At 51.0% G+C, this 14,930-nt stretch overlaps 2 protein-coding genes across 9 annotated transcripts in view; one reads left to right on the top strand and one right to left on the bottom strand.

The window, feature by feature from the left end:
- The first annotated feature begins 406 nt into the window (after positions 1-406).
- On the top strand, positions 407-8,888 carry PRKAG3 (protein kinase AMP-activated non-catalytic subunit gamma 3). Of its 8 annotated transcripts, none has more exons than XM_032480264.1 (14): positions 407-736; positions 1,314-1,353; positions 1,827-1,982; positions 2,314-2,717; positions 3,732-3,813; positions 4,309-4,367; positions 4,470-4,515; positions 4,733-4,787; positions 4,988-5,114; positions 5,250-5,415; positions 6,522-6,559; positions 6,746-6,892; positions 7,251-7,483; positions 8,053-8,729. In XM_032480264.1, the coding sequence occupies exons 3-13, from the start codon at positions 1,829-1,831 to the stop codon at positions 7,365-7,367; spliced, it is 1,395 nt and encodes a 464-aa protein (XP_032336155.1). In that variant the 5' UTR covers positions 407-736; positions 1,314-1,353; positions 1,827-1,828; the 3' UTR covers positions 7,368-7,483; positions 8,053-8,729. The 8 variants fall into 8 exon arrangements, with proteins under 8 accessions (XP_032336155.1, XP_006186911.1, XP_006186910.1 ...); XM_006186849.3 differs by lacking the exon at positions 407-736 and adding an exon at positions 888-951; XM_006186848.3 differs by lacking the exon at positions 407-736 and adding an exon at positions 901-951 and having other exon boundaries at positions 1,296-1,353; positions 8,053-8,888.
- Positions 8,889-14,490: 5,602 nt separating this feature from the next.
- The window catches only part of LOC102517717 (sterol 26-hydroxylase, mitochondrial), a 38,919-nt gene continuing 38,479 nt past the window's right edge, over positions 14,491-14,930 (bottom strand). The window contains exon 9 of the mRNA XM_006186847.3: positions 14,491-14,857. Within this exon, the coding sequence (XP_006186909.1) occupies positions 14,738-14,857 (120 nt within the window). The 3' untranslated portion in view covers positions 14,491-14,737. The remainder of the gene's footprint in view (positions 14,858-14,930) is intronic.

The following is a 14,930-nucleotide window of genomic DNA, read 5'->3' as shown; positions in this document are numbered from 1 at the left end:
TGGCAAGGCAGGGATGGAAGAGGCTGGAAGGAGGAGAGGAAGGGAGGGGCAGAGAGAGGGGAGCTGGAGCAGCTGGGTCAGCATTCCCAATTTGGACACTGACTCAGGCCCCAGGAATGCCAAGGAAGGGGATGGGCAGCCACCGGAGCTGCCTGGGATCCTGCAGGCAAGCAGGAGATGCAGGAACAGCACACACAGAGGGATGAAGAAAGTCAGGCTCCTGCACACCTGGATCTACCTCCGCAGGTAGAAGCAGGTGTCTCTCACACTGCAGACAAGTGCAGGCCCTGAGCCTTCAAGCCCACCACACAGCTTCAAGGTGACTTTCACAACTCCCTACCTGCCCTAACCATTCCACTCCAACTACTCCACCAGAGACAGGGACAGCCTCCTGGGACTCAAATGTGACATCTGGAAACACACTGGCCACTCTCCCAGGACCACCCACAAACCCCTTATCCCCAGCCTCCCAGCTGGCTGCAACTTGCCCTTCCTCATTCACCATAACCGAAGTTTGTACCAGAAGAAAAGTTAAGCTCAACCTGCCTCCACTTCCCCTCCTTTGGCACCTGACAAAGATGAGGGAGGCCCTCAGGGTGGGAACCCAGGACTCTGAGATCCTGCCTCCTCCCACCCCCAGTGCCCCTGAAATGCTCCAAGCCACCTCCCCCATAGCAGGGTCCTTCTCTCCTTGGAGACCCGGGAGGCAGCCCAGGATCGGACATCAAAATTCCAGGTACGCCCCTCTGCACCCCACCCAGCTCCCAGGCTGCAGGGCTGGAGTGGCTGAGTGGGTGGACTCCTTCCTCCCCGTTGCCTGACACCCAATCAGAGAGAACCCGATCCGGGAGGGCAGGGTGCCAGGGGCCAGGCCCAGAATAGTGCTGCCCAGATAACAGTGTTGCGCACTTGCTCATGGAGCCCGCCGAGCTGGAGCACGCACTGCGCAGGGTACAGGGGTTCCTGGGGGCCGGGAGCTGGAGTAGCTGAGGCCAGAGGGCCGGGAGCACACCGCCGCGGGGATGTGCGCTCGTGTGCGTGCCTGTGTGTGTGTTTGGCCAGGATTTACTCTGTGTGTATGAGCATGCAGTGTCTGCATGTGTATGTTCTTTGTGTGAGTATATGTGGTTCTGTGTGTGGCTTGGCATAATTGAATGGGTGGCTTTCTGAATGCACATAAGTGTTTGTATAGGTCATGGGTGTTTATGTGTGTTTGTGTGTGTGTGCATGCTCGTGTGGTGGGAAGGGGAGCTCTCTGTGGCTGGGAACATAGGGCATTTTCCCCACCCCTTCAGTCATTCGTCTCCACACAGACCCCTTCCTGGAGCAGCCTTGAGGGACCTGAGCATCAAGGTAGGTGGGGCTACTCCTCCTCATGGACCCAGCTTCTTCTCCAGCTTCATCTTCTCTCATGCCTCTAGGCCCCCAATCTCCTCCATTCCACTAGCCCAGCTTTTGACTTCCATTCCTTTTCCTGTTCCTCTTTGTTTCTTTTTCCTCATTTTCCCTCACCCCCCTCCTCCTCTTTCAGAAGAAGAAAAGGGGGACCTAGAGTCTGAAGATTTGGACCCTCCTTACTTTATCATTTACTAGCTGTGTGATTTGTGGCAAATTGCATAACCTCTCTGATCTCAGGTCCCTTTTAGTAAAATAGGGATGCTAATAATTCTTCCCTTCTAAGATTGCTATGAGGTTTGAGTGAGAAACAAGTTGGAGGAAAAGCCCTTTGGAAGCTTGCAAATATTAAATATCATTGTTAATAACATTTTAATTGATTTCATTGTGTTACTCCCTATTAACCAAACAGGCCCCATTCCCCCTTCCAGAGATGAGCTTCCTAGAGCAAGGAGACAGCTCTTCATGGCCGTCACCTGCCATGACCACCAGCTCAGAAAGAAGTCATGGGAAACAGGGGACCAAGGTCTTGAGATGGACAAAGCAGGAGGATGCAGAGGAAGGGGAGCCACAAGGCCCAGGGGAAGGTGAGGCCAAGGCCAGTTCTGGGGAGATGGGACTGGGGGCAGTGGGAAGTCCCCGAGCTTGGGGCTGGACTCTGCCTTGGATCCCTCCATAACACAGACACGTAACATCATGTGGCCTCAGTTTCCCCACTTGGGAGAGGACAACCGCATTGCTGATCCAGGGGCCCAGCGTGGCCAGCTCAGGAGAGAGCCACTGTCTCGTGTGACTGAGACTCAGCTCTCTCACCTGCAAAATGGAGGCCAGAGCATCTGGGCTTCCCAAGGCTCCTGTGAGGACAGCAGATGAGAAAGTGCTTTGGAAGATGGAGTTACTGTCCTCTCCTCCGAACAGGTCCCCAGTCCAGGCCAGCTGCTGAGTCCACTGGGCTGGAGGCCACATTCCCCAAGGCCACACCCTTGGCCCAAGCTGCTCCTTTTGCCGGGGTGGACAGCCCCTCTACAAAGCAGGACAACCTCCCCCTTGACTGTGCAGCCTCAGGCTCCGGCTCCAGCACAGATGATCTGGATCTGGGCATAGAGTTCTCAGCCACAGCATCCTGGGGGGATGAGCTTGGCGTGGTGGAAGAGAGGCCGGCCCCATGCCCGTCCCCGCAGTTGCTGTTACCCAGGCTGGGTTGGGACGATGAGCTGCGGAAGCCAGGGGCCCAGGTCTACATGCACTTCATGCAGGAGCACACCTGCTACGATGCCATGGCAACCAGCTCCAAGCTGGTCATCTTCGACACCATGCTGGAGGTGAGGCCACAGCTCTGCCCCACCTCCATCCTCACACCCCCCCCCCACCCAGGACCCCCTGCCAGCCATGCTCCCCTACAAGCCCCTTCCGGAACTCCTTCTTAGCACCATGGAGACTTGGGGCAGGGCGAGGAGGGCTTCTACTCTCAGTGCACACCCACTAATTGTCATCCCAGCTTGGCAACTTTGTAGGATCTTGGGTTGGTCTTTTTACCTCTCTCATCTCTAAGATGGGGATAGGAGTACCTGCTTTAGCCTACAAGTTTCAGAGGACTCCTGGGACAAGCCAGGATAAATGAGAACACTTTGCAAACCCCAAATTATATGGAAGACATTGCAAGGGAGCTTAGGACAAAAAGCAGGGAACTCTTGGTAAGAGAAAAGAAGAATGAGCTCTGGTCCCCACTCTTCCATCAGGCCAAGCTACGAAATGCCTGGCTCCATTCTTCTCATGGTGTGTAGGAGAGCAGGGTATAGCATACAGTAGAAGTGTGGTATACAGTACGGTCCACAGGACATTATTTGATTCTAGCTGCATATGAACAAATATGCTGAATTTAGTAGCTCTGTATTTATTTTGATATGGATTAGAAAAATACAACCAGCATGTATAGATAGTATTATTTAGGATGAGGCCAAAATGAGTCAATGTAAAATTTGTTTGGAGAAAAACATTTTGTAAATATTATGTAAATAATTATACCTCTAGTACTTAGATTAGCAAAGAGTACACTGTGTGTACCTATACATTTATGACTTTGGAGTGGAAACACTGAGTTAGCTTCCCACACCCTGCTGTTCCTGGTGAAGGGTCACCTCTGGCCACCAGCAGCCTTATCTCTGCAGCAAATGTGCTGACAAGGATCACGTCAGTGTTGCATGACATGAGAAAGGCAGGGCAGGCTCATGTAGAGGGTGGCCCAGGAGAAGGTCCCAGGAAGGACCCTGATTGGGACAGGGGATCTTTGAAGGGCAGAGAGTGACTAAACCTCAACTGTTCTTCCCGGCACTCAGATCAAGAAGGCCTTCTTTGCCCTGGTGGCCAATGGCGTCCGGGCGGCACCTCTGTGGGACAGCAAGAAGCAGAGCTTTGTGGGTGAGGATGGACTGGGGAGGTAGAGCTGATGGGGAAGGGAAAGGGGGAACCTTGTGGGGTGGTTTGGGGGCTGATCTCTGACATATCACAGGCTTGAGCAGAGCAGGGGGCCTGGCACTGAGGGAACATAGTCTTGCGGTAGGCAACTGGTAGACCCCCGCTGTAGAATAGTTGTGACCAGCAGACCCCTCCAGCTGTACTACCCTATGGTCCCATGTCAGAGGTGCTGAGTAGGAAAAGAGGACAGGAAGAGAAAGGAATTCAGAGAATGAAAAAGGGGTGGGTGGGAAGGAGAGAGTTTACAGGAGAAGCATAAAAGTGTAAACCCCATTTCTCAGCATGGGAGGAGCTGCCCTACTCTCTGCTGTCTGCAACCCCACTGTTTCCTCAATCCAAGGACACTGGCAGGGTGGGGGAGGGGGCCTGACCCCTCAACCTGCCTCCTGCCACAATGCCCAGACTGAGCCCCTGTCCATCCTCCTCTCAACCCTGCAGGGATGCTGACCATCACAGACTTCATCTTGGTGCTGCACCGCTATTACAGGTCCCCCTTGGTGAGGAGTGGGCTGGGAGTCCTGGGAACACCCATCTGGGCTGGGGTGGAGGAAGGACAGGGGGCCCATGTCTGACTTTGGGAGCTCTGTTGATGTCCCTAGGTCCAGATCTATGAGATTGAACAACATAAGATTGAGACCTGGAGAGGTGAGTGGGTGAGGGGACCTGCAAAGGGGCTGAGGGTGTGTGGGTGAGGGTGGGGCCAAGGACCTCAGGCAGAGAAAGGGCATTGGGAATTTCCTGGAGGGAGCAGGGGAAGGGTGACAGGGAGCCCAGTGGGCCAGAGGGAAGGGAGATAGTCTGGCGGCTGCTGGGCAAGGCAGGGTGGCCAGCTCCTTTGCCCTGACTCTGGCTTTTCCTACAGAGATCTACCTTCAAGGCTGCTTCAAGCCTCTAGTCTCCATCTCTCCCAATGACAGGTAAGCGTCCCCAGTCATCCACCTGAGCCTCCTTGCTCTGCACAGACCCCTTCCCCAGCATCTCAGTTCTGAACTCATGGGCTCATCCTCAGTGGACTGCAGATAAGGCAGGCTTGGCACCCTGTCCTCCTTTCCAGGGGGCTGGGATGAAGGGCATCTCTCCCCAGGCTGCCCTAGGCTCACTTCTCTCACTTCCGCAGCCTATTCGATGCTGTCTACACCCTTATCAAGAACCGGATCCACCGCCTTCCCGTCCTGGACCCAGTCTCAGGCGCTGTGCTCCACATCCTCACACACAAGCGGCTGCTCAAGTTCCTGCACATCTTTGTGAGCCTGGGCGCAGCCTCAGGAGTCGACCTGAAGGGCTGAAAAGTCTTCAGCCCTAGGGATTGGGGAGGGAGCACTTGGGATCCATCTGGGGGCTACTTCACCCTGATCCCTACCTGTCCCCAACCCAACCAGGGCACCCTGCTGCCCCGGCCCTCCTTCCTCTCCCGCACCATCCAAGATCTGGGCATCGGCACATTCCGAGACTTGGCCGTGGTTCTAGAAACAGCGCCCATCCTGAATGCACTGGACATCTTTGTGGACCGGCGCGTGTCTGCACTGCCTGTGGTCAATGAAACTGGTACCTACGCCCAGGATGGGGGCTTTGGCTGGGTTGGGACTGTGGGGAGGAGGGGTCTATGTGACATCAGCTCAGGGCCCAGGGTGGAGTCAGGGCTAGAAGTCTCTGTCTCCTTTGAGGCTTGGACCAGTTACTTAGACTTTCTGAACCAGACCTCAAGTTCTTGCTCTGAAAAAGGGTTAAAGAAACCACGGCTGTAAACTGTTTCAAAGTTAAAATCGCTGTAATGAAGCTGGAGATCAAGAAGCGTTTTACAAAAATAGTAGAAAAAGCTGTATAATGAACCCCACATATGCACCTGAATAACTACTGTTAACATATTGCCATAACTGGTTCTTTTTTTTCTTTTCTTTTTGGCTGAATTTAAAATGCATTATATTACAGAATCATGTCATTTTACCCCTTAATATTGCATCTGCATCTCTTAATATTAAGTACATTTCCTACATCACCTAACAAAATTACAAATCATGTATTAATGTAATCTAATATTCAGTCCTAATTCTCATTTCCCCATTTTCCCTACTAGTATCATTCTTTACAGTTGATTTGTTCAAACCAGCATCTAATTAAGGTCCATGCTTTGCATTTGCTTCCTTGTCCCTTAAGCCTCTTTCAGCCTAGGATAGTCCCCTCCTCACTTGATTTTCACGACGGTGATGATGAGAAGCCTGGGTCAGTTGTCCTGTAGAATGTCCCGTTGTGAGAGGTTTGTCTGTTTGCTTTCTGGAGGTGGCCAGAAAGCGAACATTGTTCCTCTATTCCTGTGTTTCCTGTAAACCAGAAATTAGATCTAAAGTTTCGATCAGAGTCAAGCTATACATTTGAGGCTAGAATATTTCAGAGGTGACACCATGGACTCACATCTCATCCTCTCAGGAGGCGTGATGTCAGGTGTTTCTCTCTGTGATGCTGTTTGATCTGTGAGTTCAGTTGGTGGCAGCCTGATGCCTCATTATATAGCCAGTAGCCCCAGGGGGAGGGGAGGATGTTGAGGAGTTCATCCCAAAAGCCTGCCCCAGGCCCTTGCACAGCATCCTAGTTCTGACCTGGACCTCTCCCCTGTTTTTCCTCTCACCTTTCTCCCCGCACCCCGACCCCCACAGGACAGGTCGTGGGCCTCTACTCCCGCTTTGATGTGATTGTAAGTGTCTGTGGGGAACAGAGGGGAGCTGGGGCTGCCACAGGGAAGCTGTAGTGTGAGGATCGATGCGGGGGCGAGTAATATCTGTGGACCGGGAGGGAGCCCTTTACCAGTGTATAAAGGGAGATATCTGTGGGGCTGGAGCCTGGCCGAGGGCTGATTAAGAGCCGTTCTCTCCCTGCTCAGCACCTGGCAGCCCAACAAACATACAACCACCTGGACATGAGTGTGGGTGAAGCACTGAGGCAGAGGACACTGTGTCTGGAGGGAGTCATTTCCTGCCAGCCCCACGAGAGCTTGGGGGAAGTCATCGACCGGATTGCCCGGGAGCAGGTACCCCCTTCATGCCTGCCCCATCATATATGCTCCCAACCCTTAGGGCCCAGTCCTTCTCATGAGCAGCTCCAGCTAGCCCTGTCCATCAGGCACCTACCCTGTCTTCCCATTTCATGGCCAAGGTCTTGGTGTCCTCACTGGCCCATGATTGGCCTCTCAGTGGGGCCCTTGGGCTAGGGACCATAGCCAGCTGACCACCCCAGGGTAGTCAGAGCAACCCCTAACTGGTTAATAGGAGACACTCTCTTGCTCCCAGAGTTATGTCAAATTGTTGCCCCTGACTCTTGGTGTCAACCTTGGTGGCTGCCATAGCCACATGGCACTGCCCCCTCACTGAGCCCCTGTGGATCCGCAGGTGCACCGGCTGGTGCTGGTGGATGAGACCCAGCACCTCCTGGGCGTGGTGTCCCTCTCCGACATCCTTCAGGCTCTGGTGCTCAGCCCTGCTGGCATCGATGCCCTTGGAGCCTGAGACCATCGGAGTCCTCACTCTCAGGCCCCTTTCCACACCTGGAAGCCAGTGAAGGGAGCTGGGGGACTCAGCCTTCACCTCCCCAACCCCCATTTGCTGGTTCGGCTCTTGTCCAGGTAGGCTCTGCCCTGGGCCATGGGCCTCAGCATCAGCCCCTCAGTCTCTCCAGGTGCCCAGATCTCAGACTTGGGGACACTGAGGATGGGAGTGGCCCCACTCAGAGCTGATCAGCCTCATGAAAATTACAAATGTCAGGACTCACTGTGGGGCCAACCACTCTTATCCTATTCTCAGCTGAGGGTGGACAGGGGCTGGCGTGAAATCAAGGGCAGTGATGTGACTTCAGGGGCTCCCAGGAGATTGATCTGTCCTCTCACAATTCAATTCCTGCCTGCTTGGAATTCCACTGGAAGGGAACAAGTTAATAAACCGTGGTTGAATGGAATTTCCACACTTGGTAAGAACTAAGGTTGAAAAGAGGGAGTTTCTATCTAAGCACTCATCTCAGCCAAGTTGACATGATCTCAGACTCTTTTCTGGTAGCATGTCGGCTAGGGGTCTGCAGAGGGTGGGGGGCGCAGATTCCACCTGCTTAGCAGTGGCTGGCAACATTTAGGTTCCCCTATTGGAAAGGCAACCTCCCCTCCCCGTTTAGTCACTGTCTTCCTTTCTCTTTCCCTCACAGGCTTCTCCAGCCCTCCCCGATTGCCCTTGCCCTGCGTGTGCTCCCAGAAGCCCTCAGGAATGCCTGATACACTGTGGGATGATGCAATGAAAGAGAACAGCTGAGTCAAGCCTGGAGATCTCTGAACCAGAGGCACTAGGATTACCCCAGGGCTGACAACTCCGTGTCCACCCTCACCATTCTCCCCCGACCTGGCCCCTGTGGGTGGGGACCCCTCAGCCCATGGGTTCAGGCAGGGGCTCTGGATTCTTCGGCTCCTGGACCACCTGACACTTGTGGCCCCAGCTCCTGGGAGTCTCAGTTGTGCTTCCCGCATGAAACCTGCCCTTGTGGTTCTTCACTACTTTGCCACTGCCCTCCTGCTCTCCCAGCACTGCATTTCAGGGCTGCCTGGGGGTCCCCATGGAGCAGCAGTTTTGGAGAGCTGCCTGTTGGAGTGGGACCCCCGCCCTCCACTCTCAACCTTAGCTCTTATCAGCGAGCACTATTCTCAGTCCTGTATTTGGATCACTGAGGGTGAACAATCGAGAAAACAAAAAGAAAAAGAACAATCCATGAACTTAGGTTTTATATAAGTTTCACTCAGAATATGCTATGATCATTTGATCTGAACTTGTGGCAAGATCCCTGTGTTCTCTGAATCCAAAGACCTGAAGGAAAATCTGTCATTGACAAACGCTGCAAGTGATGTTTCTTCTTTGTGTGGAGTGTTATTCCACCAAAATTTTTTTCATCTTTTATTTATAACAAAACTATAAAGAAAATATTAGTTACATACCAGGTACAACTCAGTCCATAAACTCTAATCTGCAAGAAACATAACAATTTTTCTCACACTGAATGTAATTTTTTTTATGAACTCCGTCTTACCATTTGGTAGAAATTGATCTCCGTCAATTTAGGCTTCCCTTCCCACCTTTTCTTGGGGTTAAGTGCGGTGCTGGGGGAGATTTTAAGTCCATTGCATGACTTTGTTCCTCAGCCATCGTCCTCCATCCATGCTAGCACCTGCTAAAACATCCCCATTCCCATGTGGTTGTCACTTGGTTGGTCACTGGTGGGCATGGCCCCTGCTGGGTGCTCCCTCACTCCTTATGAGCCTCTTTGGGCCCGCCTGCTTCCCAGGCATAAGGACATTTTAGCTTCTGGTCCTGCACCCCTCTGGGCTTCAGGAAGCTCTGCGGGGCTATCCTAAGTCCATCTGCTGAGATGGACAGTCTGTTCTACTCTGTGTTTTGCTGTTTTCTCAGCCTCTACCCAGGAAATATGGGACTCAGGGCTCTTCCACCCTTATCTTCTCCAAACCTCTTTAGGGTATTTATCATACTTTCCCCTCCCTTCAGACACAGCTCCCTTGTCAGGATTCCCCAAAATATCTATAGTCTCTTTGCTTCCCCAACACCCACCAGCCTGTGGAATCTCTATGCGGTAGGGAAAGAGTGGGCCTTTTTCTTAACTCATCATATATTCTTCCAAACCCACTGTATATGTCTTGAGTTCCTGCCACCTACCCTGTGAGTTGGGTTTTTGAAATTCCCAAGCCAAGACTGGGCTTCTGCTCTGTCTGTCCCTGCCCACCCCCCACTGCCTCTGGAGGAGTAATGGTGGACACTGCGGGGAGAGGGTAGGTTAATATTTCTAAAATACGATCCTACCCCATTTACCTCACAGAGCAACAGAGTGGGGACACCTGTGTTTGATGTGTCAGGCAGTCAGTGTATTTTTCTCATAGACACTCAGCTTCTGTTTACGGTTTTGCCATAACCAGTTTGTCAGGGCTGGTTCTGCTCTGGCCCAATCTGGGAAGGTCTGGGATTTGGGTTCAAGTGGGAGGGTGGGATGGGGTGCCCTCAGGGCCTGTCTCAAGTGACAGTGTCCTTAGGGAGCCTACGACTGGCTGTCACCATGGGCTCAAACAAAGTGTAGCAGGGTCAGTCTTTTCAAGTGGTGCCCCAGGTGGCTCTGTATGAACAGAACTTCAGTGGTCACAGCACAGGCTCTGGCTGGGAAGGGCAGCCTGAGGAAAGCACTCTTTCTCCAACTCTTTCTCCCCTTGGAAGCAGACAGGTCTTCACTCTCCTGAGGGTAACCCATCATGCTGAGGACCCAGCAGTTGTCCCCCTCAGGCCCTTCTGTGAGGGACCCACCACCCCGAGGCCTTAGCCCCCTGCTCTGACCACAGCTCAGCCCTCCAGCATCCTGGCTGCTGGAAGAGAAGTGAAGAGCTGCTGGGTGGGAACTGCGACTACTCTCACCCGAGCTCAGAATCAAAGTGTGAAACCGCCCCGCTGTCCCCTCTGCTCGTGCGTGTGAGCCTGGGCTGACCAAGTTCTCCAGGCGTCATGCCTCCAACTCCTCCCCAGGCCTCTGAGGCCCCTCAGAGGTTCTGTGGTCTCCAGGCTAGACTCCCACAACCTCATTAGCTCCATCTGTCTCTCCTCTCCCCGTGCCCTCAGCAGTTCTCAACCCTGGGTATCCAACAGGATCACCTGGGAAGCGTTACAAAATGCGTAATTCCAGGGCCCCATTCCCAAAGATACTAGTTTTCGGACTTGGGGGTGGGGCCTGGGCAACTGTATTTATTTTCTATAGAAACTAGAGACATGATTAATAACACGTGACGAGCATGGCAGTGTGCTGAGAAATAAGAATGCCTCGTTCTTGTGATTAGTAAAATCATTTGTCACTTATTGGGTCTATTATTTATTATGACTAAGAGCTACAAGAAGCACTGGCTAAGAGTAACGGCACATTACAGATACACGATTTGTTGGTATTCTCACTTCTCTTCTTCCAAACATCCTTAAGTGCAGAATTCAGTACAATGTCATGTATGTCCATTGCATGAAGACAATTGTCCAGGTTTTATTTGACATGCATATTAAAACTGGAATTGTGAATAATGACCTGAAAACAAACTAACATTACCAAGCCAGAGTCTATTCAGGCTAAAACTTCTATAGAATGGAGCATGCAGACAGCCAGAAAACATTGCGTACTCTATTTTTCTTCTTCAGTGCTGCATGGTTGTTTAAAAGATATGCTGTTTTTTCAAAGTCTCACCCAAAAAATATGGACCCTAATTTGGCTGACAAATTCAAATTAGCTGGAATAGAAGTAACAAGATGTGTACATTCTTTTTAGTCAAAGGTGTATCTGCTGTGCTGAATTAATGTCTACTCTTCTGCTATTACCCTAAATCCTATTGTTCTTTCCTACTGGAGTCAGGTCAGGCTGGGTTATCAGGGAGCCTCACTGTGACATCTCTGCACTGTGACTTATAGGAGCAGCCCAGAGTCCCTGCGACCCTAGGCCCTGGAAGTGTGCCCCATCACTGGCCACTGATGGGCTTTGTGCCAGCCCTCAAAACTGGGCTGATACTTCCACCATCCAGAGAGAAAGCTGCAAGAGAAAGAGCCCACACTATTACATCACACCCACCCGACAGCTATTCGTGTGTGCGTGTTTTCTACACCTTGGCTTTTTAAAACTTGAAGTATAATTGATTCACGACATTATATCCTATGACTATTATATGTTTTTGAATGACTCACTGCAAAGAAAGACATTTTTTTCCAGTTACATTCAGTAAGTTGTGTCCAGGAGACGTGACGGCATATAAACTGACAGAGGCCATTTTCAACTCCCAAGATTAGCAAAAGAACTTCGTGTACACTTATGGTATATTCATTTTTCTGTAAGTATATTATATTTCAATAAAGATCTTTAAAAAATTTTTTAAAGAACCTCAGGTATAAATAGAAGACCTCTCTGACCATGCTGTATTTTGTTTTCCTCTGTTCCGAGTAGGAGTCTTCTCTTCCCAGAGCTGTGCTGTAGGCTTTCCAGTAGCAAACTCTGGGCAAGGTTTCATAGTTGCGTCAATAGCCCTTGGGCTCTTAATATCTTTCAGAACATAATTTGTCACTTGTCACCGATGGCAAACATTTCTAGGGGAGGAGCCTCTGAGGCTGAGCCTGCACCTCATTACAATGTAAGGGGATATAGCCTGCTCTTTGGTTAATCCTCACAAGGACATCATTACTTCACCAATCCTCTGAGCTCTTGTTTCGGTTCTGCATTTCTGATTTCTGATTAGAGACTGGATTTTAGGCCAGAAAGACGCCCAGCAGGGCATTGCTGCTTCACAATTTCCTGTGGTGCCTCTGGAGGTATGGCTTCCATTGGCAGCTATTTCTACAACAATCTTACCAAACTGATCTTCATAGATTTGTTTTAATTGAGATATAACTAACATATCATTAAATTTACTCTTTCAGTGTGTACAATTCATTAGTGTTTAGTACATTCACAAAGTTGTGCAGCCATCAGCACGATCCAATTCCAGAACATACTCATCACCCCAAAGAAAATCCATATCCATTAACAGTCACTCTCCATTCTCCTGGCAACCACTAAATCTACCTTCTGTCTCTATGGATTTGCCTATTCTGGACATTTCACATAAATGGAATCATATAAGATACGGCCTTTTGTGTCTGGTTTCCTTCATTAGCATAATGTTTTCAAGGTTTGTCCATGATGTAGCATGGATCAGTACTTTATTCCTTTTTTATGACTGAATAGTGTTCTATCTTATGGGTATACAAGATCTTCAGAGTTTAATCTGAGACTAACCTATAAATTCATTAACTGTGCTGCAGACCATGAATGCTGACCTTGGAAAGGTGCGATCAAGCCCCAATCCCCAGCCTCATCACACAGACTTCCCCTGCACCCAAGTGCCAGCACTGAGGGGTTCACGTGGCTTGGGCAGCTGACCCTTGGTGTCTGAAGGAGCAGCACACTGGGAAAGGCAGAAGTCTGCTCTGGTTGACTTTGTGACAGAGATCCTGGTACCCTCCAAGCACAGCTCCCACTCTCTGCATTTGTAAAGATCTCTTACAGGTGAACCCCTGCACAGGTGCGTTTGACAGCCATGGCCTTATAATTAGGAATCCTACCCAATCCTCTCCAGGTTTCGCTTCTCAACAGAGAAAGCTCTGTATCCTCCCCTCTCCTTCCCTTCCCTTTCCTATTCCAATCTCTTCTCATTCAACAAACATCTCTTAATTGCCTCCTCAGTACCAGACACAGAGTTAGACACAGAGACTGTGTCCTCCGTGGGGTTCCCAGCTGGTTGGGGAGACAGTGGGGCCTCCAAGGAGAATACGCTGAGTGTTGGTTCCGTCGGGGGTGGACAGGGAAGAACACAAGAACAAGTCCTCACGCTTGCCCAGAGAGGTCAGGGAAGGCTTTGCAGAGGCAGTGACATTTGAGCTGAGTCCTGAGGAAGAGCAAGCTGTCTGAGATGACACACCAGTTGGTGAAGAAGGTGTTCCAAGGATAGAGGACACTGAGTACAAAGTATTGAGGCTGGAAAGAGCATAATGTGCTCAGGGAAATACAAGGAATTCAGGCTCAGCTGTGGAAAGGGTGGACTGGGTGGGGGGTTGAGGGGGGCAGGGTGCCAGAACACAACTCTAAGCCACAGTAAGGACTTTGGACCTTGCCTCAGGGCTGAGGGGGGCCACTGAAGGATTTTAATTGTTGCAACAACAGGATTTTTTTAATAGGCTCAAATTCAAATCCCCACAGACAAAAGAAATTCTACTTTGGTTTTCCAAGACTCAGCAGAAATTTACCACTGGGGCTGGGCCTCCCTAAGGCTGGGATCTGTCAACTTTTCAGGCCTATGTGGTGGTACATGGATCTGCATGTCAACGCACTTCCCTTATAGTTGGCTTCCTGCACTGAAGAGGCTGGAAAGCTAAAAACTACAATCCCCAGACTCTCTTGAAGCTAGAGTTCCAGGCTGGACTTAGGCTCCACTGGTGCCTCAGCTGTACAGAGAGAGATTTGGAAGGTGGTCCTGAGGCAGAGACTATGCTTCTGCTGGTCCTGCTGCTTCTGCTGGTCCTGCTCTTTCTGCTGTCAGGGGCAATCAGGAGGAGGGGACATCTTTTTGTCTTTTTCTTTAGCCAGCACAGCCCTGGGAGACATGGAGTAGCTCTGGGGCCAACAGTTGTTGTGAGAGTTTCCCAACTCTCATCCTCCTAAGTGTGGCCAACAATGGGGTTTCCCAGGCTGAACAGCCCCCCAGTGGTGTCCTTAGGGTCATTCCTGTAGGCCTGGCCTACAGCTCTTCCAACCATTTTTGAGGCAAATCACTGCCTTTATCTAAGCACTTTCTTTTCAAAAGAGGGTGCCCCTCTCAGTGCCTGGGGAATTGCTCTGCAGCTTCTGCTTGGGCAAGGCCCAGCCAATGCCAGGTGAAGCCAAGGCCTCTCTTTGAGTTCTGGGAAAGCATATGGTATTCTCAGTTTCCATTGAAAGAGGTGGCTCTGCCTCCCACCAAGTTCTCTAGGTGGGGAGAGGGTATTCCCCAACTACAGAAAGAGGTTCAGATGCTGGTCATCAAAAAGAATGACAAAGGTCTCCAATTATCAATAAAACCCCCTTTATTCTATATTTTCCGTCAGGTTAGCAATGTGACATGGAAGTGGCCTTTTATCTGAGAGGAAGATGCTCAAAATGATAAAAGTGGCAAAAGCTCAGGGTTCTACAGGAAGTGCACTGAGTTTCTCTGACTTCTGGTACCTGGCAGCCCCTTTCTCTCCCTCCTCATGTGCCAGGGAGGGAGGGAGGGAAGGAGGGGGCTGTCCCAGGACAGCAGAGGCCCAGCTCAGCTCTGTCTCTGCAGGAAACGCAGGCCCACCTTCTTATTAGGAACCAGGACGATGCGAGCCACACTCGTCACCTCCCCTGTCTCAGGGGCCAGGGCTACCTCATACTGCTGGATCAGCTGGGAGGTAAAAGGCACATGGGCAATTAGAGTCTGTGACCTCCATCCCCTGCCCTCCTCTGCATGCTCCCAC

The sequence above is a fragment of the Camelus ferus genome, chromosome 5 (genome assembly GCF_009834535.1).
Source record: "Camelus ferus isolate YT-003-E chromosome 5, BCGSAC_Cfer_1.0, whole genome shotgun sequence".
Taxonomy (NCBI): Eukaryota; Metazoa; Chordata; class Mammalia; order Artiodactyla; family Camelidae; genus Camelus; species Camelus ferus.
The sequence above is the reverse complement of the archived record's forward strand: the minus strand, read 5'-3'. Positions and strand labels throughout refer to the sequence as shown.

What these genes read in the sequence shown, in the direction of transcription:
- PRKAG3 (XM_014561065.2), top strand. Translation starts at nt 1,155, where the DNA reads ATGGGTGGCTTTCTGAATGCACATAAGTGTTTGTATAGGTCATGGGTG. An exon ending in TCTTCGACACCATGCTGGAG is followed by an intron (nt 2,718 to 3,731) that starts GTGAGGCCACAG and finishes CCCGGCACTCAG; the next exon opens with ATCAAGAAGGCCTTCTTTGC. An exon ending in ACCGGATTGCCCGGGAGCAG is followed by an intron (nt 6,893 to 7,250) that starts GTACCCCCTTCA and finishes GTGGATCCGCAG; the next exon opens with GTGCACCGGCTGGTGCTGGT.